Source organism: Cydia splendana, chromosome 23, assembly GCF_910591565.1.
Source record: "Cydia splendana chromosome 23, ilCydSple1.2, whole genome shotgun sequence".
Classification (NCBI taxonomy): Eukaryota; Metazoa; Arthropoda; class Insecta; order Lepidoptera; family Tortricidae; genus Cydia; species Cydia splendana.
Window position 1 is genome coordinate 12,546,360 of NC_085982.1, and position 23,805 is coordinate 12,570,164.

The following is a 23,805-nucleotide window of genomic DNA, read 5'->3' on the forward strand; positions in this document are numbered from 1 at the left end:
TTAGCTAACTCTACCCAGACAAAGTTACAGACTAGTCTATGTATAAAAGAAACAATTACAGATTCGTTATTTGTGGTGCATTAGCATGTGCCTGTGCACAAAATTATGTAATTCCTTCGAGGCCTTCTGGCACAGACATTAGCTGAGCTACTTTCCATTTCAATTAGTTTATAATTACTATTATGATATGCTACGACTATGCGATCCTGACATGTCTTTTAATTGAAAAACGCTTTTTAGGGCTCCGTGTTTCGTACCCAAAGGGTAAAAACTAAGACTCCTCTGTCCGTCCATCTGTCTGTCACCAGGCTGTCACTTATGAACCATGATAGCAAGACAGTTGAAATTGTCACAGATGATGTATTTTTGTTGCCGCTATGACAACAAATACTTACTAAAAACAAAATAAAATAAATATTTAAGTGGGGCACACATACAACAAACGTAATGTTTTTGCAGTTTTTTGCGTAATGGTACGGAACCCTTCGTGCGCGAGTTCGACTCGCACCTGGCTGGTTTTAAATATCTAGATATCATAGACCAGTTATTGATATAATTTAATTTCTGAAAAGCAGTGCATAATGTACAATGAAAAAAATGTACTAAAAATTAAAAAATACATGCCAATCCTCTCTAGCCATGGTAACCTTATCTGTATGTATAAAAAAATCCAATTACACAATCAACCTCACCCCTTTATAGACTAAGAGCTAGCCTTAGAAAAATACCTACAATTTTGAGAGCAACAAACCCATTATTTACTTTGTAAAACCAACCAACAAGTCCAGTACTATACAGTAGATTAGATATATATTCATTTATTTTTATTGAAAATGTACATTAAATTTAAATTTTACTTGTCAAAATAAAATGCATTCACAAAAAGATCGTCACAACACAATATCAATAATAATAACTAATAGAATGCCTCCTGAGACCGGTTTTTTTGTTTTCCATCGTATTTTATCGGAAACGTTCGTATTTATGTATTTTGTCATGGGGGCTATTCATAAATTACGTCATTTCAAATTAGGGGGGGGGGGGTCTGGACATCGGATGACGGTAGCATGAAGTAGGAGGAAATGGGGTCATTTGAAGCATGATTTTTGGATGATTATAGGGGGGGGGGGGGGGGGGGGTCAAAAATCGCCAAAAATCGATGACGTAATTTATGGACAGCCCCATGCTACTTCAGTCAACCTCAGTACTTTTAGCACTGAGACTGACTGAAATAGCATGACACGTTCGCATGTTTCCGTGAAAATACGATGGAAAATATTTTTATAATAATACCAATCCTCTTTTTGGTGTTTATTGAGTTTTTTCTTCCTTTTATGGAAATTATTTGCCTCAGAACAAACATTCAAATAATATTCACACCTGTATGAATATATTTGAGTTCGTTGTGACCATAGTTGCTTTGACTATAGTTGGGTGGTTTAACGGTACCATCGCACTGTTAATTGTCCAACAGTGGACCTTGTTACAAAAGGCATAAGGTCCACCCATGTACAGTTAACAGTGTTGCTGTTTGTACAGTCAACAACAGAGCTATGAATACAGGCAAAGTGCCAAAAATATGTATACACGACCTTAATGTACAGGCAATAAAGTACTGTATACATATTTTTGACACTTTGCCTGTATTCATAGCTCTGTTGTTGACTGTACAACGTACACGGTAACCAGGAAACAAATGTAGCTTTCCATCAGAGAAGTACACACATAGAGCGACTTAATTTAAGCGGTCAATTTAATTATAATAGTCTTAATCCTGGCCGCGTTAAACCAACATGCCAATCGCTTACGCTGCGTAGCGATCGAAACGCAACTGTCACTGTCGAACTAATATGAAAGAGTCATAGGGAGACACAAAGCGTTTCGTTGTCGAAGCGATAGCGGTTGTCACCTTGGCTAGGCCGGCTGAGTAGAGTCTTAAAGCAGAGGACTCAAAGGAGTCTTAACCAACTCTAGATACTTACAATTGTATGCCTCTTTCCGTGGCTAGCTCTTTGCCTATAATAAAGCTCATATCCGCCCTGGCACGTGTATATTAACTTATTAGGTCATTGACCTGATTATTACGCGTTTATCGCACTGATGCAGGTCCGCACGCCACTCCGGTGTGCGAGCGAGACAACATTATGCATAGGTATTAGACCGCGAACCAGGTGCAAATTTTGTCCGTCAGCATCCTGCTGATATTCTAAAATTCAAAATTCAACATACATGATAACTCGTAAAGTGGTTAAGGGCGATGTGTAATGAACCCTCATGGACGTCAGCTGCCGCCCAAACACGTTTGCGTCCCTATTGAAACTTTGTCAGATGATATACCTAATAAATATTTTCTAAAATGTCAATATCTATGAAAATGGGGACTACGTTTGTTTGACTAAGCCACAGTCTATAAAACAATACAGTCAATCGACGAAGCCGTCGTTTTTTTTTTTCTTTTTTTTTAAGTGATTACGCAGTTTGGTCGACGCAGTGACCAGCGACTGCTTTTTTTGTGAAGGGGTTTGGTGTCGTGGCCGAAAGGGCCACAGCGCACGTCACGTGTGTCCTCTCTTATGAGTTTTCGTATTCTACAACGCAGCGGGACGCGTACGTGCACGTGCACGTCTACGCACACGCATCCGGTGTGGCTTGGCCTTAAGTCTTGCCCAGTTGTGTAAAAGTCTGTGACAACCCTACTGTGTTCTTGTGCGGTGTCTGCATTTACGCAAACATCGAAGGCGGCGGTCCATTGTTACTTTTTACACTGTGACCAAAACATCCTCCTCTATCCCCTTCAAATGAATGTAACTGTACTAACATCGCGCCCAACTGTACTTAGGTACTCACGTAGGGTAGATAAGCTATCTCTTATCTGACTGATAACGGGCAGCTTTCAAGCTTCATGCGGGTTGGGGACTTACGAATTGACAAACAGTACGAGTAGTTAACAATGTAGCATCTCACTTTTTAAATCGAAACCCGACATACTTCGGAAAAGCCAAAATGAAGCTATATACAGCTTGGCAAAAAAAGAGTAGAAATTAAAAAGTGGCAACACTGTAGTGTCATCCCTTTCAAACCAATATATATAAGAAAACGGGACGACACTACCAGTGTTGACACTTTTTAATTTCTTATATGTGTATGTATATGTTTGGTATGATTTAAAATAGCGTAAAAACTGCTGAGCCAATTTCGTACATCACTCATAAAACAAAGTCCCCGCCGCATCGGTCTGTTTGTGTTTGTATGTTTGTTCGCGATAAACTCAAAAACAACTGAACGGATTTTCATGCGGTTTTCACCTATCAATAGAGTGATTATTGAGGAAGGTTTAGGTGTATAATTTGTTAACCCGTGCGAAGCCGGGGTGGGTCGCTAGTTGATTCATATTTTTATTTTATTTTGCGTCAAAACCCCAACGCACCATCTATAGTCTGTATCTTTAGGTATTTAAATAAAAGTAAACAAACAATTTGTACATTTTCGGGTGGTAATAACATTTATTGGTTAACCAACCAAATACAAAATCGCCTGGATCAGTCACTGAACGACTTGACTTTAACCTACATTATTTGATCATGTAATGTTTTCAGCTACCCTCAACTGGCTTAAGGAGCCATTTGAGGGTAGATTTTGTTTACCTTTATTTAAATACCTAAAGATACAGACTAGGCATCTACCACTGACGTATTTCTGTTGCCTCACTTTGCAATTCAATACGATCGGCTGAGCTGAATCCATCAATGAAAACAGGAACTATAGTTTGAAAAATAACGTTTTGCAACTCTTTAAAATAAAGTATGTCACCCGATTCTGCGCAGTAGGTCGTATTTTAATGAAATAAAAGTCCAAATAAATTATTTTGATAGATTATAAGGGATTAGATTGGTCATACACATAAAAAATATAGAAAATATATTATACTGTATTATGTCTTATAAAAAAATCTATTTTTAACAAGCTTTTATTAGGTCGACCTGTATGTAACTATGTAATGGAATTTAAGGTAACTAATTTAACCATCTTCCAAGGATCGTAGCGTCATGAAAATTGGCAGCTGTATGTAGTTCTGATGACAATACAATAATATGGTACTGTCGAACTGATCTGATGATGGAGACAGGAGGTGGCCATAGGAACTCCGTGATGAAACAACGCAACCTAATTGTGTTAGGGGTTTTTAGAATTGTCTCGATGAGTATTAGTTGTCTGTCGTAAGAAAAGTACAGTCAGCGGTAAAAGCTTGTACCAAAAATTAAATTTTTGCCAAAAACTTATTTCTCTAATGCACCGCCTACAATCTTCTCTGCTTTGCCCTAAAGTTGACTAGTAGAGAGTACCTCATGGCATTAAGTTCGCCTTTTGTATTAAACTAAGTTTTTCTTTTGTGAAATAAAGTATAAATAATAGTTATTTACGATACAAGTGCGGAAAAAAGGAAATTCGAAACGAGTGGCGATAAAATAAAACCACGAACGAAGGGAGTGTTTTAAATCGACACGAGTTGCGAATTACCTATTCGCACGTGTATCGTACAACGTTTTACAGTACATGTGGCCCTTTAAAATTTCGACATAGTTACGTAATGTGCTAATTATCGCACTAGTGCGGTAAAGTAGCACCATATGGTTTAGGTGGAGTATGTCACTTTCTTAGGAGGTCACTTTCGAGTTAGGTCACGTACTGAGAAAGTCACTTTCTGAGGACGTCACATTCTGAGTTTGTCACTTTCTGAGGTCGTCATATTCTGAGTTCGTCACTTTCTGAGTACGTCACTTTAGCGTGCAACGTGCGCCTGCACGAACAAGGGGTACCAGCAATAGCTGTACGGCATAATGCCACTTTTATGTATGACATACAGGGTGACATATTGATGGTGCTACCCCGATTTTTGACATTTATGGCATTGTGGCATCAGGTGCAGTCTGAATCCGAACGGTACCTTAAGACATTTCCCCGTTATCGTCTATAGATTCGTATTTCACTTCAATGGCCACTGAAAAAAAACACCCTGTATATCATACATAAAGCCAAGCTGATTGCTGGTATCCATTGTTCGTGCAGGTATAGGTACGCTCAAATATTACAATGAAAAAAAAAGTGACGAACTCAGAAAGTGGCGTTCTCAGAAACTGACGTACTTAGAATGTTACGACCTCAGAAAGTGACGAACTCAGAAGGTGACGTCCTCAGAATGTGACGTCCTCAGAATGTGACGTCCTCAGAACGTGACATAACTCGAAAGTGACCTCCTAAGAAAGTGACATACTCCGCCTAAACCCACCATATGTACTGTAAATGTCTTTAAGTGTTTGTACGTGGGCCATACTGAAAGTTTCTGGATTCTGATATATCAGACGACTTATTTTTTCTAAGTGGCCAGTCCAGAAATTTTCAGTATGCCCTATAGTTCGTTTTTTTTACCATTAGAAATAAGGTAAACAATCTTGATGTGTCTTTTAATAAAAACACATTTTAATAATATGTAACAATTATGAATCTAATACGATCATTTATATTCTTCTGCTTTCATAAGTAATAGTTACTGATTTTTAAAACGCGTTTTTCAATTAAAAGACATGTCAAGATCGCTTACCTTCTTTCAAGTTCTTTCTAATGCTAAAAAAAACGAACTATAAGTATGAACAGGACTTAAAACTCTCGCGTTTTGTACACATGTTTAAATAGACCTATTTTGTGTACCTGTACACAAACGGGTCTAAAATAAAAATAAACTTAAGGTAAAAACAATGAAATTATATCGCAGTAGATCCGTTTGTGTAATTAAATATGTGTGACGAGACTTGGAAAACAAGGCGTCCCGTTCATCCGAAATTGATCGATTTGTTTGGCATCTTCTACCTGAAAATCCCTACTCTATGGTAATTCCTAAATCCGCGATATTTGTCAATGGACATATCTGCGATTCTAATCTCTGATAAAAATCAGGTGGCATCTTTTATTCATGTTCGCACTATTTTTTTTTCTTTTTTTTCGGCGGACAACGCCCAATGGATATTAGTTCGTCTTCTTTTGTTTTTAACAAGCTTTTATTAGGTCGACCTGTTTGTAACTTAACTAATGTAATGGAATCTAAGGTAAATGTAAGGAATTTAACCATCTTCCAAGGATCGTAGCGTCATGAAAATTGGCAGCTGTATGTAGTTCTGATGACAATACAATAATATGGTACTGTCGAACTGATCTGATGATGGAGACAGGAGATGGCCATAGGAACTCCGTGATGAAACAACGCAACCTAATTGTGTTAGGGGTTTTTAGAATTGTCTCGATGAGTATTAGTTGTCTGTCGTAAGAAAAGTATAGTCAGCGGTAAAAGCTTGTACCAAAAATGAATATTTTGCCAAAAGCTTATTACTTCAGCAGGTCTAACAAGCGTATGTTGCTAGTGTTGCTATTGTTACTAGAATTGAAAAATTGCATTTACAGTACATATGGTCCTATTTGCACTAGTGCGTAAAATAGCACTTTTCGTGCGTATGTCAAAAGTTTAAAGGGCCATATGTACTGTAAAACGTTGTACGATGTACGATACACGTGCGAATAGGTAATTCGCAACTCGTGTCGATTTAAAACACTCCCTTCGGTCGTGTATTAATTTATCGCCACTCGTTTCGAATTCCCTCTTTTCCGCACTTGTATCGTAAATAACTATTATTTCACTAGTATTTTTTGAGTCTAGCTAGCTACGCTTTAAATTCTACATTTGGAGGAATTACACACTGTACGTCCTTTTATCATTAGTGTTATTGGCCACTTTTTCCGGCAATTTTTTTTTAAATAATCTCTTACAGAATTAATCTTGAAAAAATAATATTTAGCAAATTCCTATATCATTTAAAAAAAAATTGGGAGAGCGGTACGTATAGATTGTGATTACTATTCTTATTGATATCTAATAATACCTTTAAACGAGCAATTCTTGTTTATTTATTTATATATGTATTTCGGGGATCTCGGAAACGGCTCTAACGATTTCGATGAAATTTGCTATATGGGGGTTTTCAAGGGGCGATAAATCGATCTTGCTAGGTCTTATCTCTGGGAAAACGCGCATTTTTGAGTTTTTATATGTTTTATATGTCTCCCAGATATTATTATATTATCTATCGTTGATCTATTTATTTATAAGCTAAACTATTAATAGTAAAGATTTATACCTGTAAACAACACCCGTACAAAATGTACAGAAAGCTATTTGTCAACGGAATAGAAAAAAACATCCAATGGCGTTCGATCGTTTTAAATTTTAAATTTGGAACGATTGAAATGCGCGCAGCCAATAGGTCAGAGCGGAATATTGGCATCGTAAAGCGTTTTGTTTGTGCTCTATGGTGCATTTAGGTATATTTTTTAAAGGTATTGTAGAGTATATAAGACCAAGCTATAGTCTGGCATTAGCAAGATTGGTTTAGCAGAGGAACATGGGCAAAGAGAATCGTAAGGTATAGCTGGTCAAGCAGATCTTGTCAGTAGAAAAAGGCGGCAAATTTGAAAAATGTATAGGCGCGAAAGGATTTCGTCCCATAGAAAATTTGAATTTCGCGCCTTTTTTTGACAAGATTTGCTTGACCAGCTATATATGTGTTTAGAGAATCATAAATTTATTAGGTATTCATTATTAAAAAAACAATTGAAGTTATAAGGTTATAAGTAAACTGCCAATTGATATTTTGTATATAATAGTTCGCTGCAACATCAAAAGTCTTCATACCTTCTGCCGGAAGTGAAAGGCGTAGGCGCCTTCTTACAGCCGAAGTGTATAATTATCTACATTCTACAGAATGGATTTCGTTTTACAAACCTTTTTTTTAATTTTCAGATCGCGTCTCTGAAGAGTCTTACAGCAGAACTTGAAGCCACATTGCAATCTGAGGTAAGCCAATCATTTATATAAACTGGGAGTTCTAGAACAGTGATATAGTTCGTTTTTTAGTAGAAAGAAGGTAAGCGATCTTAACATGTCTTTTAATTGAAAAACGCTTTTTTTTTATCAGTAACTATTACTTATGAAAGCAGAATAATATAAATGATCGTATTAGATTCATAATTGTTATATATTCGCCGTGACTTATTTTTTAAACGTGTTTTTCAATAAAAAGACACATCAAGATTGTTTACCTTATTTCTAATGCTAAAAAAACGAACTATAGTATGCATAATTAGCATAATTAGTAAGAAGTACAAAGGCGAAGTTATCCCTTTGAGGGATCTCTTACAATTAACCTTTGAGTAGATGAGAGGAGAGAGTGAAAAGAGGGTGACAAATGCAGCAAAATGTACAACAATGTACCAGAAAGATAAAGGATGTAAATAAATACAAAATTTATAGGATAAACATACATATGTATATTACACAAAAAGAAACGGGGAAATACACTAAAAATTCGAAAGAACTTACTTGGTTTATAACTTTGTTTTTGTAAAATCGTTTCGAAATTATGTATGAAAATAGGTAGTAAGCTCCAAACGGGCTTAGAAATGTTCAAATAGTTTTTTTTTACAGTTTTTAGCTATTTTTTGGCTAGAACATTCCCGCACCCAAAATCCGGGGTGTGATAATTAGGTATTATACCGCAGATTGACTTCTGATCTGATCCTTGTAGTCGTGCTTGTAATAGTAAGCTGAAAATTCATGCCGCTACCCCCATAAGCCCCTTGAATTTCCCACCGTAGAAAAAAATATTTTTTTTTTACAAATCGGATTTTTTTTAGTGATTCTAGCTCTTATACAGCAATACAATACAATACTAGCTCTTATACAATCTGTTCCCAATTGACACTTCGTATTTGTGTAAATTAGAAATACGTCATTATGCATAGGAGGACATAATAATCATGCTTATAGTAGTAAATAAAATAAATAAATAAAATAAAATATATTTATTTCAGAACATTAAATTCCATACAAACATTCAAAACATTATCTAGTTAAACAGTAGTGTAGTGCCTATAGATCACTACAGATGGCTGAGCTGAGATTTTTTTACCTGAAGCTTCTTTTGAATTCGAAACGTAATTTGGTTTACAACGGGAATCGAACCTTAGACCTATTCAACACGTATGATCCACCGGAATATGTATGTGAACATTGTGAACCTTCGATCGATACGTATCTAAATAAATTATGCAAACACACAAACATACATATTTATCGCTTCCTGCGCTTTGATTTGAATGCATTCGAAAATGCTTTTTTTTTGGATTTTTAGTCTGATTTTAAATGTGTTGACCTCTGGCTTTTACCGTAATAAAATCAATTTAAAAGCTTATTGTCAGGATATCCATACGATTAGACTTAGTGTCATATAATATAGAATGCATGTATACAATTAACAGGGGCGTATTTTGAAATTTGGCGCCCCGGGCCAATACGTTTCGCCGCCTCAGAAGTCAAGCTAGAAAAACAAAATGCAATCCGCCAGGGGCGACATATGCCGCCACTGGGGGTTGACGCCCCTGCATGTATATATTAGTAAAAATATGTGAGATAGCCCGGGTGCCCCACATACGCTCTTCTCACAGCACGATCCTCCCCCGTCCGTCTGGGCGTCCCAGATACCGCTGGAGTGACGAAGCTTTAAAAGACCTGTCCGCCCTCGGAGTACCCAACTGGCGTGAAGTGGCGCAGAATAGGGCGGAGTGGCGCTCTCTTGTGTCAGAGGCCAAGATCCTTTTTGGGTCACTGAGCCAGTGATGTTATGTGAGATAGCGGTAAGGCTTCTAAACGACGAGGGACGAGGGTTGCAAACTCTGGATTGTGCCAAATAGTTTCTTAAAAGACGTCTACAGTGGAACATGCTAAACAAATACACGTACCTACACTGCTAAAAGCATAAGTTCTACCTTAAGATCAGAATATTTCCTCACTAATATTTAGTTTCACATTTTTGTTACGATTGGTTAAGTTTTGAAGAAGTCATCAGTCCAAAAACGAAACCTCATTTTTTTTGGTTTTTTACCCGACTAAGTAGGGCATTGACTCGCGGTTATGATTTAAGTAGTGTCTGTATACAGACACTACTTAAAGAGAGAGAAAAAAAGAGATGAAGAGAGAGAAGAGTTTAAAGTGAGAGGCTGTATACAGCGTGGCCAAAAATGAAGTGCATTCCCTTTGCCAGTTTCGGAAGGGTCGATAACATTTTCAAATTAGGTACGTAAAGAGTTCGACCTCGTAGACGAAGTGTCAAAATTTCATTTCCAAAACTTAAACTGATTGGCAAACATGAGGTATGTTACTACTACTAGGGGGCTGATTCTGGGTCCCAAAATCTCCCTGGCAACGGGAATGCACTTCCTTGGCCACCCTCTATAAGTTCCACCAAAGTGGCCATGCAATCTTGGCTGGGTATACATCTTTCTGAGCTTTTCTCTGAGGCCTAAAGGGTTTGGCAACTTGGCTATTCGCAAGTGATTGCCCTGAACTTTCAGGCATCCATTGGCGATGGAAAAGTCTTTAGTCGGATTATACGCTTATTTGCCACCAAAGTGGTAAAATACTATTAACAAAACAAAGGGTGAACAGCCTAACTAAACAATGTTAAAAAGAGTGGGAGATATAAAACAAACAGATAAAAGTATTGATCGCGTATAATAGAAGTGATAACGAACGTTATAAAAGGGCTGATTGCGGGCGGTTTGGGCTTCGTTGGGTGCTGATGGACGGACGGACGGACAGGTAAGTCATATATGTAAGAAATAACATTAAATTAAAAAAAACGCAAACGGATGGACTGATATTGATAAAACATGTCTAAGAACCATGCACTGCTAGAAAACCTGCTTTGAAATATAAAAAACCGCATCAAAATCGGTTCATGCGTTTAAGATCTACAGACAGACGCACACATAGCGATCAAACTTATAACAGGCCTCTGTTTTGTGTCGGTTTTTATAACTAAATCAAGTCAATAGCGTAAGTAGTTCCCGAGATATTTCACGATGTTATTGACAAAATTGCACATGACGGTTCCTTTTTGCCTTTTCGTTACGGAACCCCTGAACGCATAGAACGCATCTAAGTTTGACAGCCAAGAAATAATCTTTTAAATGTAGAATACAATTTTGATTATTTTTGGTCTATTCGATATTGGCTTGGCTAGGATATGTACAGTCAGCTGCAGAGAAAAGGTACCCCCCCGCATAGTAGCGATCCGCCCCGGCTTCGCACGGGTTACACAAAACCTTAACAAATTATACACTTAAACCTTCCCCAAGAATCACTCTATTGATAGGTGAAAACGGCGTGAAAATCCGTTCAGTATTGTTTGAGTTTATCGCGAACATACATATACACAAACAGACAGACGCGGCGGCGGGGGACTTTGTTATAATATGAGGTGTAGTGATCAAAACGCAAAATGTAAGACTTAAATTTTTATTGTTATAAAATATACTTTTATATCGAAATAATTGCAAAAAGTACATACTTGAGGACTGACTGTACATACCGTGAAATTCTATAAATGATTCATACGAATTATAGAATTTATTAACCTTAGCAACAAGATTAATTATCAACTATATACATAAATAGATTCTTAATGACATACCATCGACACTGTCAACTGTGAATTTAAACCTTATCGCAAAGACATAAGGTCTATCAAAGATTTATTTCAAGGTATTTTATTATATTTTTGTATCGTAATATCCCATTTTATACATATACTTAACGTACGAGCGAGCACTTGTGTAAATAGCTATCGCACGACTTGTAGGTTCTAGTTCTAGGACTGTTAACTTTTGAATCATGGCATCTATAAGAAAAAGGAATCTTGAATAAAATTGAACTCTCCGTTGAGTGTTCCTGAAACCATTTTATTATAAGGGTCGGTCTGATAGAAGTTGTCATAACGATCTATTTTTGAAATCTTGCTGAGTGAATTTCAGGGGCAATACAAGACTCAAGTTTTTAAAATTCTCACTTTTGCAGTTTGTACACTTTACCACGCATAACAAATGTAACAGCCGTTGGAAAAGTCATTATACGTTTACAGTATTTTTGCACAAAAGAATCTAAATGAAAATTGGTTTTCTAATATTAAGCGAGGCTTTTGCGTTACCCTATGACGTCGTTGTTAAGGAGTGACGTCACAAATCCACATGTTAGGATTTAAGTATTTCAGGTCGACTGGACTTATCTTTATCTCACTAGCTGAGTACAGAGTCAACATCTTGAGTATATTTACTGAATTGCGTAGTGTATGTGTTATTGTGTACAATGTTTTCTTTGGGAATAACTTCGGTCCTAGGATAGAACCTTGGGGAATACCGAGTGAAAATTAATTTGGGATATAGAATCTTATCAAATTTAACATTATCGTTCTCTTTTATTGAGATTTACGATGAAAAGCGTTTGTTTACTTTTTTAAACAAGTGTACATCAGATAATATAACATTGCAACTGAAATGAGTGCCATATAATTTGCTCATGTAAAATACATTTTATTACAAGAGACGGTACTTAAAAATGTAGGTTTATTAAAAGGTTTTATTGTCAGAGTTAGTCACGAAAATAGTATTTAATGGCTTATTCATGTGTGTCCTAAGTCGGGTAAAAAAATAATTACTTAGGACAATACATAAAATAAATATTTAAGTATTGCTTACGACAGTAAAAAAGGATTGTACTACGAATTTGTTCTAAAGTACCTGTGATTGATTTCCCAACGTGCAACTTATTTTGCAAGACTCCGGGACTGATGAAACTTAGTACACCCAAACATACGACTCATCTTAATTAAGTCGATTAAAATTTAATTCGTAAAATAGTACACTATTTGGTTGTACCTATTGGTACATACAGTGGAAACTGGATAAGTGGAACCTGGGTTAGTGGAAAACCTCTTTAAGTGGACCCAAGTTCTCGGTTCCAGTACCTTGGCAACGAATTACCTCTATAAGTGGAATTTTGGGACCTCTACAAGCGGAATCCATTTTTTCGAAAATTTCTTAATTTTACCTCTGTAACTGGAAGCAGCCGTCTCCGAAACCTCTATGAGTGGAATAGCTCGGCGTTATAAAATTTGTATTATTAATAAACCGTCACAAGGAGGGTAGTTTGTTTCGTTAACATTATGGTTCGTGTTTTCACTACGTATTTTTTATGAGATCACACTTCGCTCAGTTTTTTTTGCATTAAAGTACAATCGGTACATTGATTTATTTAACCATACTGGTTTCTCTTGCATAAATAAATATTAGGAGTGATTTTGTTTTTGTAATTTTGAAAATTGTATATGAGTAGGTACTGTGGATTATTTGCAGTATTGTTTTTTTAAAAGTCAGGTAATACATACATATCTACATACATATTTAATAAAAGATGATTATTTAAGTCTTGATCATACGTGACCTCTATAAGCGACATTACTAAGCATCCACAACCTCTGTTAGCGAGAGCCTCTGTAAGTGAGAAAACGTTTTATTTGAACCTGGTTTAGTGGAAAACTGGATAAATGGAAAACCTGGATAAGCGGAACTAAACAGCCGGTCCCTTGCGATTCCACTTATCCAGTTTCCACTGTATTTATATAATTGTATATGATCGAATGTGTAATCTTCTTATTCCTGTGATTTATTTCGTGCAGTACCTGTGTTTTAAAAGTTTTCTATTCTTTATATCCTGCTACCCCAAGGTTGTCTGGAAGAGATCGCTTACAGCGATAAGACCGCCTGTTGCTACCTTTATTTACACTGTAAATCTGTTATTGTATTTTTTCTTTGTGGTGCAAGTGTATTTACTTACTTACACCAAGCCAATTTTAATCAGTACTTACGTTCTATTTCACTGTCTCATTTGTGCGAGCGTAATGCACTGAAATCGATACTTTGATAAAACCGAATGTGCTTCTAATAAATAGTCTAGATACGAATCGAGTCCAGGATCACTTTTGACAATACTCATGTCACAATAGCCTACTGCGCCATCGATGCATTATCTATGTGAAAACATCTTTGTCACTATGTAAATATCGTCATACATGCAAAAACTGCACTACGACTATTTAAGCATACAAATGCAAAACAGATATATTCGAAAATGTAAATTCACTGATATATTTGTATTATCAACCATCGCCATATCCCATAACAAAAGGCAGAAAAACACGTCCCAACGTATAGCTAATTGTAAATACGAACCTCTGAACTCGGCGCCTCTAGTCATTGCATTTTCATGAAGGCTTTACTCACACATACACACTATATTATTTTACGTGTGTGCGTAAAGGCGTTACTGAAACTCAGGCGCCGCCTCAAAAGTCAGTCGATGCGCGGACGTCACAGCGGACGGTCGTCGATTAAGTCGCGTTCGAAATTCAAAAGTGACAGTTATCACAGGATTGAGTGAGGTGAGTTTGTTTATTCTTTTTTACAACCGGCCAGGTATCTTTTTAAAAGGTTTTGCTTTTCGTCAGCAGTGTGAAGATGGTTTATGTATTTTACAATTGTGATGATTCATTGGAAAATACACATGTTTTGTTTAACCTGTTAAAGATATAAGCGATATAGATTTTTAATTATTTTTTGGTTTTTATAATTTTTTAGTTAATATCGGCTTTTGTGTCAAGCATATTAAAATGTCATTAGCCTGATGAGTCAAGCGTGTCTGTCATTTTTCATATCATATATGAAATATTATATTTTCAACAGACACTGAATAGTACCTTATGTTAACTCAACTGTTCGACTCGACAAACATTATGCATCTCTTTTGTATTCATATTTATGAAAGAAAGATATCATACAGACTGTTGCTTTTATATCCAACATATTGCTACGATAAATATTTATCGCGCGACACAGTTACCGTATGAAAGAGGCAATAAGAAAGGTTCTAAAACGAACAATTCGCTATTACTTGAGAAATATTTTTTACGGAATGTACCACCTGTAACAATATGTTACCCTTCGAAGGCCTCATAAATATGTGGCACGTTCTTATGGCTCTACAAATAAGATCGTGTCAGATATTTCTGCGGCCTTCGTTGTGTAACATAATATTGCAGGTGAGGTACTATCCTTTAGAAAGAGACTATCTTGTGCAAATATTGAAATTGTACAGATAATAGTAGTTAGTAGTAATAATCACTTTATTGTACACAACCACAGGTTTACAAAAATAAATTACAACCAACTAAAACTAAATTAAATTATTTTTAAGTTGATTAAATTATAATCAACTTGTCTTATGGGCCATTCCCTACTATGCCACAGTGACAATTAGAATTTTTTTTTATATCAATGTTACGGTACGGTCACAAGATATTTAAGTGGCCCAGAAATCTTTGGTTGAATACCTGGCTATGCTACTTTTTTCAGTATTTTTCTTATAAGGGCATTTATTTGTGTGCTCCTCGCAAATATTTGTTCCTAAGTTATCTATAGATTTTTCTATGTATTTATATATTTCTGTTATATATATTTATATAAGTATATACATATGTATATTATATTATTTTGTATATCGTTGTCTAGTACCCACAACACAGGCCTTATTGAGCTTACTGTGGGACTAAATGTGCAGAACCATCGCCTTCGTATCACTAGGCCAGACCGGTCGTAGAAATTTAGAGCTGTCAAATTAAAAAAATAATAATTGTAGTGTTGAAAAGATACTGATAACTCCCAAAATCAAAGATGGTGATTGGTGAACAATCCATTGGAGCGACAGCCTTTAGCGCCCACACCTCACACCTCAAAACTAAGCTAAAGGGGCCCACAGATTACCAGTTCGCCTGTCAGTTAATCGCAAAAGGTGACAGTTCCGAACAACTGACAGGCTGATATCGTCCGGCGAACAGGTAATTTGTGGGCCCTTTAAGACAAATGCGATTTTGATTTGTTAAAATTATAATTCACAATCGAATAGAATGGCAGAGCTTTTTATAGGTCGAGGTCGACCCTGTCACACTTACGTACGAATTTACAAGTGCGACAGAGAGGTAACACGTCGAACGTGGTTCGCGGTAGGCCCTCTGGGCGGGTAGAGGATAGGAAAAGAGATTTCCTTTAGCGTGAAAACCGGCATCGGTGCCAAGGCCCGCAATTACGCCAATCGGCTGTATCTATGCCATCGATAATTATTTAAACAACTAATTTATGATTATCGCTGCACGCTACTGTACTTCACAAATATGTGTACGTTTTTAGCTCTTATTGCAATGGAGTAAAGGTGTATTGTCTTTGCTGGGTAATGCTGTGGGTCGTTGATTCTTGGATATTTTCTGTTCACCAAATTAAATAAATAGGGTTAAGTCATAATGCATTATTTGTCATATTATCATTAGTCCTCTTGCTCTCAGGCTCTTTTCACGTTCGGATCTTCTTCCAGTAGGTGACTGTAGGCTAAAATGATGACTGACCTTCTTAAAGAGTACGTGTACAAACGCAAGAGTTAGAAACTACGAAAGAGCTTACCTGATAGACGGTCTTCCCAACATGAACATTATTTCTTCTGTTATTCAGTTGAAATTTGACGTAGCCACGGCGCATCTCTGGAAAATATTTTGACGTGGCCATGGTAACGTCTGAAATACTATAACTTATTCTGTAGTTTAACTCATACATTACGTGATAAACCGTACTGCCAGTGGTAACCGATTTGCTATGACCAATTGGCGAACGATAAAATTCCTCGCAGTGACGTGGCTTGAAATTGCGACGTTAAGCACATTAAAGTAACAATACACTAGGAACGTCAATCTTTGACACGCGATAAACGATAAACGGGAGGCGGTTTTGAAAAACTTAACTTTGAGGTTTACAAGGAGGTACAATCAGAATCGCTGGAAAGCAATAATGCTGTAACCCGCACTACAATTGTATTGCGGGTTACAGCATTATTACTTTCCAGCGACGAATGTTACTCTTCGAAGGCCGCAAAAATATGTGACACGCTCTTATGGCTTTGCAAATAAGATCGTGTTAGATATTAATGCGGCCTTCGTTGTGTAACATTATTGCAGGTGACTATAATAAAAGTACTAATTTCTTTATTCAGACAAATACAGTCCACATTTGTTAATCTGCTAGGTACTTATAAACTATACTACTAACTATACTAACAACTATACTAACAACAATCGGTAAACGCTTTATGAATGCTCAGAAATAGAGGAAAAGTGGAAAAACTCACTGTGTCTGGCGAGATTCGAACTCGCAACTCCTTGACACCAGCTCGCCACTCTACGAACTTAGCTATCGATACCTACCCGATGACGGCGAAAATTTACACTAGATTCTTCATTTGCGCCTTTGGGAGGCGCCTAGCGACATCTACTAGTCACATCCAGAAGTGTCGTCGTCCACCCAATCAGCTAACGGACGCCAGACATTTCTTTCATTCGAAAACGGCCACCAATCCGTCAACATGAATGATGAGTTTTTGTACTTATTTTCACTATGAAAAGTTAATTCCTTGACGGTTTGTTGCTAACATCAAACTGGCAACCTGTTGCATCGTTACAAACAGGTCATCCGACTCAGTAAAAACCGAAAACCACGTGACCCATCATGTAACTATGACATTGAACAACACACACTACAAACTGACGTAACTCTTACTAAACTCAATGACGCTTACGCCCTTCTGTTAAATGTAATCACAGATGCAGTAAAATTACACGGCTGCACACGCCATTCCATTGTTCGAATGAGATGGCAGAATTAGAAAAAAAAGGACTTAATTGTCTGTGGTCGGTAAATAATGGCGGATGAGAGGTATCTGATTTATTGGAAATAGTGGTAAATGTAATTACTGTAATTGGCAAGCGTTCATTTATTTAAATTTATATTTCTATATAGAAGAAATCTATTTTTTTTAGTTTTCTTATTTAACAGTGTACAAACAGCAACACTCCTAACTATACATCGATAGACCTTATTCCAAAAGGCGTAAGGTCCACCAATGTACAGTTAATAGTCTAGGCGATGGTACCACCCATTTTCTTAATACAGCATTGTTTCCGTTAATAAAGGTCGAATAAAGCTTAGGACACACGCAAAAAACAACTCACTGCCATTCCAGATAAGATTCAAAATCAAACAATAAAAATCTGCCATAGTAACAACGTGACAACGACTGCAAAAACACCTTCATTAGTATTCAAGTACATCGAAAACACTTACAAGCTACTTATCTCATTCGTGTTCGAAATTCGAAAAACTATAGTTTTCAAGTAATTAGGGCATTAAGTACTCGCTCACGCCTCGCGTTTAAAAAAAAGCGACCATAGATAAGGTCGTGACAGTTAAAACTTTAAAAAAGTAGTAAAAAGGCGGGAACGGTGACCGTTAATATGTTATCAGTCAGTTTTATCAGTTGAGGTGTTGAACGATAATTTTCTGATAATTTACTCGTTTTACGTTGAAGTGGTAAAGTGCTTGTAGTAGATGGATAATGATACGTGTTTCGCACGGGTTTTGTCAGCCGTCTAGAGATGGGTAGTGAGTAATTACTCACGGGTAAATACCGAGTAAATACTCAGTATTTACTCAATATACCCGTATTTACTCGTTTATACCCAAATTGGTGGATATAAACTATTTAGAGTGCTGAAAGGGGCATATAAATTTGAAATATAGGTGTATTATGGAAGCCGCTACTGGATTAAGTACTCAAAATTGTAAGAAATGTATTTTTTAGAGGGGCACTCCATACATGTAACTAATTGTCATGAAAAAAAAATTCAGAAGCCACCAACGTGTTGCACATCATTAAATTGGTCTTTAAAAATAACTGGAATGTTTCTAAGAACATTTTTGGATAAAATTAATATTTTTGGAAAAAAACCGTTTCGAAAGGCCAAAATAATGTTTATCTCTCTATAACTTTAGAACCAAAGTTCAGAAAAAATATGATAACATTTCGGGAGATAAGCCGTATAATAGAGTACAAAAAACAATATTTTGAACATCATCGGCTGAGCCATTTTTGAGTTTTCTTTAAAAAACCCTTAATAAAAGGTCGTAAGTGCCGCGTAAACACGCACTTTTGCGCGACATGCAGTTATCTACAACATCGATAGAATTGAAGTACCATATTTTTAAAGTAAATACCTTCTTATTTTAAACAAAATTGTTAACTATGCATTATCACAATTTGCCTCTCACTAATAATTACCATTTTTTCCTATAATTAAGCGTCCTATATGCTTTTTATTTTATAGATATTATTAATACACGTTAGCACTCTTCAATAAAAGACAATTTTGTTCTTAAATCTCACTTTTTGAATATCTTATAAGCAATTGTTTTTACCCACCTAAATGAGTAAATACGGGTATTTATCGGGTGCTTTGAGTAAATACCGAGTAAATACTCAGTATTTACTCACCCCTACCCATCTCTACAGCCGTCTGAGCGATGTTTCACCGCTGGAAACAGATAAATCAGATAATGGTCGGATTTTTTTTTAATAGGGGAAACCAGAAGATTTGGGTTTAAGCCTTATGGCTTTCAATTTGCCTTTTCTAACTTTCAAAGCATCTTGCTACTTTTTGAAATTGTTTAGGGGAAGACACTGGTAGTCCATAAATGTTTTCCTTCGTATTTTCTCGGAATCGTTCGTATTTGTCATGCTACTTCGATCAACCTCAGTACTTCTTGTACCGAGACTGACTGAAACAGCAAGACGCGTTCGTAGGTTTCCGTGAAAATACGAAGGAAAGTAATTTTTCATATCTCATGCTCTGAAAGTGGGTCGTTGTTGTTCTAAAAGGTGCGCAGAAAGTGATACGTTTATGCTCTAGCGCAGAAAAGTGGTGTACTCCTCTGCGTCCCCGTCCCGTGAACAACTGGGTGGAAACAAAATGGAAAAATAGTGTCTTTATTTCCTCGTCTGGAACAATTGGTAATTCTTTAATTTTACAAATCCCACGTAGATCCTTTTTTTTATAAAAAATGATGTAAGTAATTTGTTAAAAACAAATTATTCTTGATTTCTTTCGTTGAATTCTATTTACTCGATTTCATAAAGCGGGAACCAAAAGGAATACACCAAAAATATATTTTTAAACCTTACGCTTGCGTAAATGAGCAAAGGCAGAATCTTATACAGCCACAGTTAAACGTTTGTACGATATTAAATTGGTTTTTAAAGTTATTTAGAACTATATTCATTAAAATAAAATAAAATACAAGATAAAAATTTCTTATATTATTAATTAAATTGTTATTTAATATTAAAAATACTTTTATTATATTATTACGTGGTGCGGCGCACCATGGTCGCGGTGCGGTCCGGTAGTCTGTTGCGGCTTATAGAACGAAAAAGTATAAAATTAAAAAAGTACGAGGCAATCCCGCTGATTTTCATACTATAATGAACAAATTATTTTAAAATTGTTGTAGTTTGTTAAAAAATGTGTGTTTTCGTAAATATTGCAATCTAAATGATTTTCGCTAGGGGTGATTAATCTTCACGCATGTAAAGTCTCCGATTGCAAGTAAGTCCTAAGGAAAAAAATCATGGCCGTAGGTCTGTTATGTACTTCAATTACTCATTTTGCGAAATTGCCTTGTCCTGTTTGGTTTCCTCGCATTCGATATGAAAAGTAGAGTGTTTAACTCGGGTGAAAGGCACCGTTTCTGTCTCGGACTATAGGCGCTCTCACTGCGTTCGAGCGCCAAACTACCTCGACAGAAATGGGTGCCTTTCAACCCTTGGTTAACAATCTACTATTGCACTACATCTGTATTCGCAGTATTCGCGATTGTCAAATGTTTGGTAGTCTGCGCAGCGTATGAGTCTTTCTCTTCACCTTCGCGCAGGTCGTAACGTTTTTACACTATCGGTCGTCACGATCCAGTAAAGGTTCGTATGTTAATGTCGACTTATCAATTGTCATTGAGCAAAGCGCCTCTACCTACCTGCGTATATTATTAGTATTAGTAAGCCTTATAAAGTGGTCTGTAAGTCTGAAATGTGCGTGAAAGATGGACAGGACAGACAGAGGCCATCCATTGGTTTTGCATTTTACACTCATTGATATGGTTCACGATATATTATTGATTATAAGATAAATTAGAAAACTTATAACTATTAGCTATTAGTACCTAAGTGTTAAGTCATATGTAGTGAACTTGTGATATTGTAAACTTCCTATTTTGCCCTTTTCAGGGGCCTTGATATTTATGTAAAAGACTTGGTATGCAAATAAAAAGCTCCATCTCTATCTAAAGATGATTCGCTGAAATTCATTAGAGCGATTTTTATTTCGGTTCAAAGATTTCACGTCTCATTTTTTCAAAAGGAAAAATAAGTACTTACAACATTTTATCGTACTATGTCTGACCTAGTTTTTAAAAACATAGTATATATTAATAAAACGATAATGATTAGGATAAGAACTTTTCTCACTAATCTATAAGATTAAAGAATCATGAGTTAACATTCTTGGAATTTCCGACTAAAATATTCAAAAAAATCAGCAGCAGAAATTGCTAAACGGGCGAGGTGTTCAAAATTACCTTGATACGCTCTTATTCTCTTGACAATAAAGCCGTGTCAATATCATTTTGAACACCTCGCCCGGTTAGCAACTATTGCTGGTGATTGTTAGGAGGGTTTTATTGCAATTGCTGGTTGGGCAATTTTTTATCAATGGACCATTTTTTAGGGTTCCGTACCCAAAGGGTAAAACGGGACCCTATTACTAAGACTCCGCTGTCCGTCCGTCCGTACGTCCGTCCGTCTGTCACCAGGCTGTATCTCACGAACAGTTGAAATTTTCACAGATGATGTATTTCTGTTGCCGCTATAACAACAAATACTAAAAACAGAATAAAATAAAGATTTAAGTGGGGCTCCCATACAACAAACGTGATTTTTGACCGAAGTTAAGCAACGTCGGGCGGGGTCAGTACTTGGATGGGTGACCGTTTTTTTTTGCCGTTTTTTGTATTATGGTACGGAACCCTTCGTGCGCGAGTCCGACTCGCACTTGCCCGGTTTTTTAAAGTAAGTTAAGGCTTAGTTTCTAGTAGCTTAAAGTAAGTAATTGCATGGCCAGTTTATAACTGAAATCATTCATAACGTGTCCATGCAATTTTGCAGTCGGCTGTAGTGCGATAATTTATTGTCAGAATGGTTGACACAGGGCCCAGACGGCCTGTTGGTAGCCCTTTATCCTCTGTCATCGTGGTCGTCACTTTCTAACAAATGTGTAGTTGCGAGAGTGACGCATGCCACAAAGACGATAATACTGTAACCATTACATCCCGCCATACTTTGTACGTTGTATTTTCTGTCTGTGACGCCAAAATGTATGTATCATTGTATTTGTATTAGAGATAAAGTAAAGTCTTATCTAGATTGAGTCATGCGCGACTTTGTGCTTCGTTTTTCCTGTCACCTCTTTACACTGTATTGAATAGGTGACATTCACCTGACATTTCTTTTTAAGAGGGGCCCACAGATTACCAGTTCGCCGGACGATATCAGCCTGAGTTGTTCGGAGCTGTCACTTTATGCGTTTAACTGACAGGCTGATATCGTCCGGCGAACTGGTAATCTGTGGGCCCCTTTACTTAATAATAATAATTATGCATAATAATTCAGCCTATATACGTCCCACTGCTGGGCACAGGCCTCCTCTCATGCGCGAGAGGGAGGCTATAGTCCCCACGCTAGCCCAATGCGGATTGGGGACTTCCCATACACCTTTGAATTTCTTCGCAGATGTATGCAGGTTTCCTCACGATGTTTTCCTTCACCGGAAAGACAGTGGTAAATATCAAATGATATTTCGTACATAAGTTCCGAAAAACTCATTGGTACGAGCCATGATTTGATCCCGCGACCTTCGGATTGAAAGTCGGACGTCATGTCCACTCGGCCACCACCGCTTTTTCTTCTTTTAACTTAACTGTCGAAATTATGTGAACACTGACTTTGACAGCACTCGCATATTTCGACAGTCAATTGTTCTCATCACGTCACCACGTCATAATAAATCGAGTGTGGGAATCGATCGGGTTACACTCATCGCCGCGCAGACGCATCCAAATAACGTCCTAACACAATCGGCTATTGATAGAGCTTATCTTATTGTATTAAAGTCGCGAATCGAGTAAATTTATTAACGTTGCTGATAATAGTGATAATACATAAAGAAATAATACAGGGTGTAAATTTAGTCACGTACTGCAATTTACGGGATGAATATCGTGACTAGCGGCTCGATTCGGAAAATGAATTAGATTTCTATTAGACTTCAACAAGTTACGATAAGGGATAATTTAAAGACATTTGTAAGATAGATATGTCAATTTTCCGCGATTCTGGAGGTCCTCTTGAACGATTTCGACAAGTTATGACTTTATGACTTAGATATCCAAGTCACATCTAGTCGATATCTAATGTAGATCTAGTTGATCTCTAAATCGTTTCAAGATCTTGTGATTATCTCGAAATCCGAATAGGCCTGTAGGTACTTCGGAAAAACTCGTATCTTGTTCTGTCAAGCAAAAGAAAAATGTGGTCACTATGTATGGGATGCATACAGAGTTACTGCGTTTGAACGTTGAGTAGCATTGCGAGATACGATTTTTTAAGTAGTGACGATATATAGTATAGGTCATACTGAGCAACTTTTACTACGGGATCAACACCGAAATCGCAAAAAAATTGGCTGTTTCATACATTTTGGCATGTCTGATGTTGACATTTTGTATGGGAGAGTAGGGGTTGAACCTATAGCCGTTGGTATAAGACCGAAATTTGTTAAGATATTTATGATTTTACGTTGTTGTTGTTTTCTTTAGAGGTTATTAAAT

The 23,805-nt window shown here is 36.7% G+C and overlaps 1 protein-coding gene across 2 annotated transcripts in view; it reads left to right on the plus strand.

Moving 5' to 3' along the window:
- Positions 1–23,805, plus strand: part of LOC134801790 (thyroid receptor-interacting protein 11) — a 78,929-nt gene that overhangs the window by 1,772 nt on the left and 53,352 nt on the right. For both annotated transcript variants that reach the window (XR_010145722.1, XM_063774388.1), the window contains exon 2: positions 7,847–7,900. Coding sequence is in view for 1 of the 2 variants with exons in the window: in XM_063774388.1 (XP_063630458.1) it covers positions 7,847–7,900 (54 nt within the window). In the remaining variant the exon portion in view is untranslated. The remainder of the gene's footprint in view (positions 1–7,846; positions 7,901–23,805) is intronic.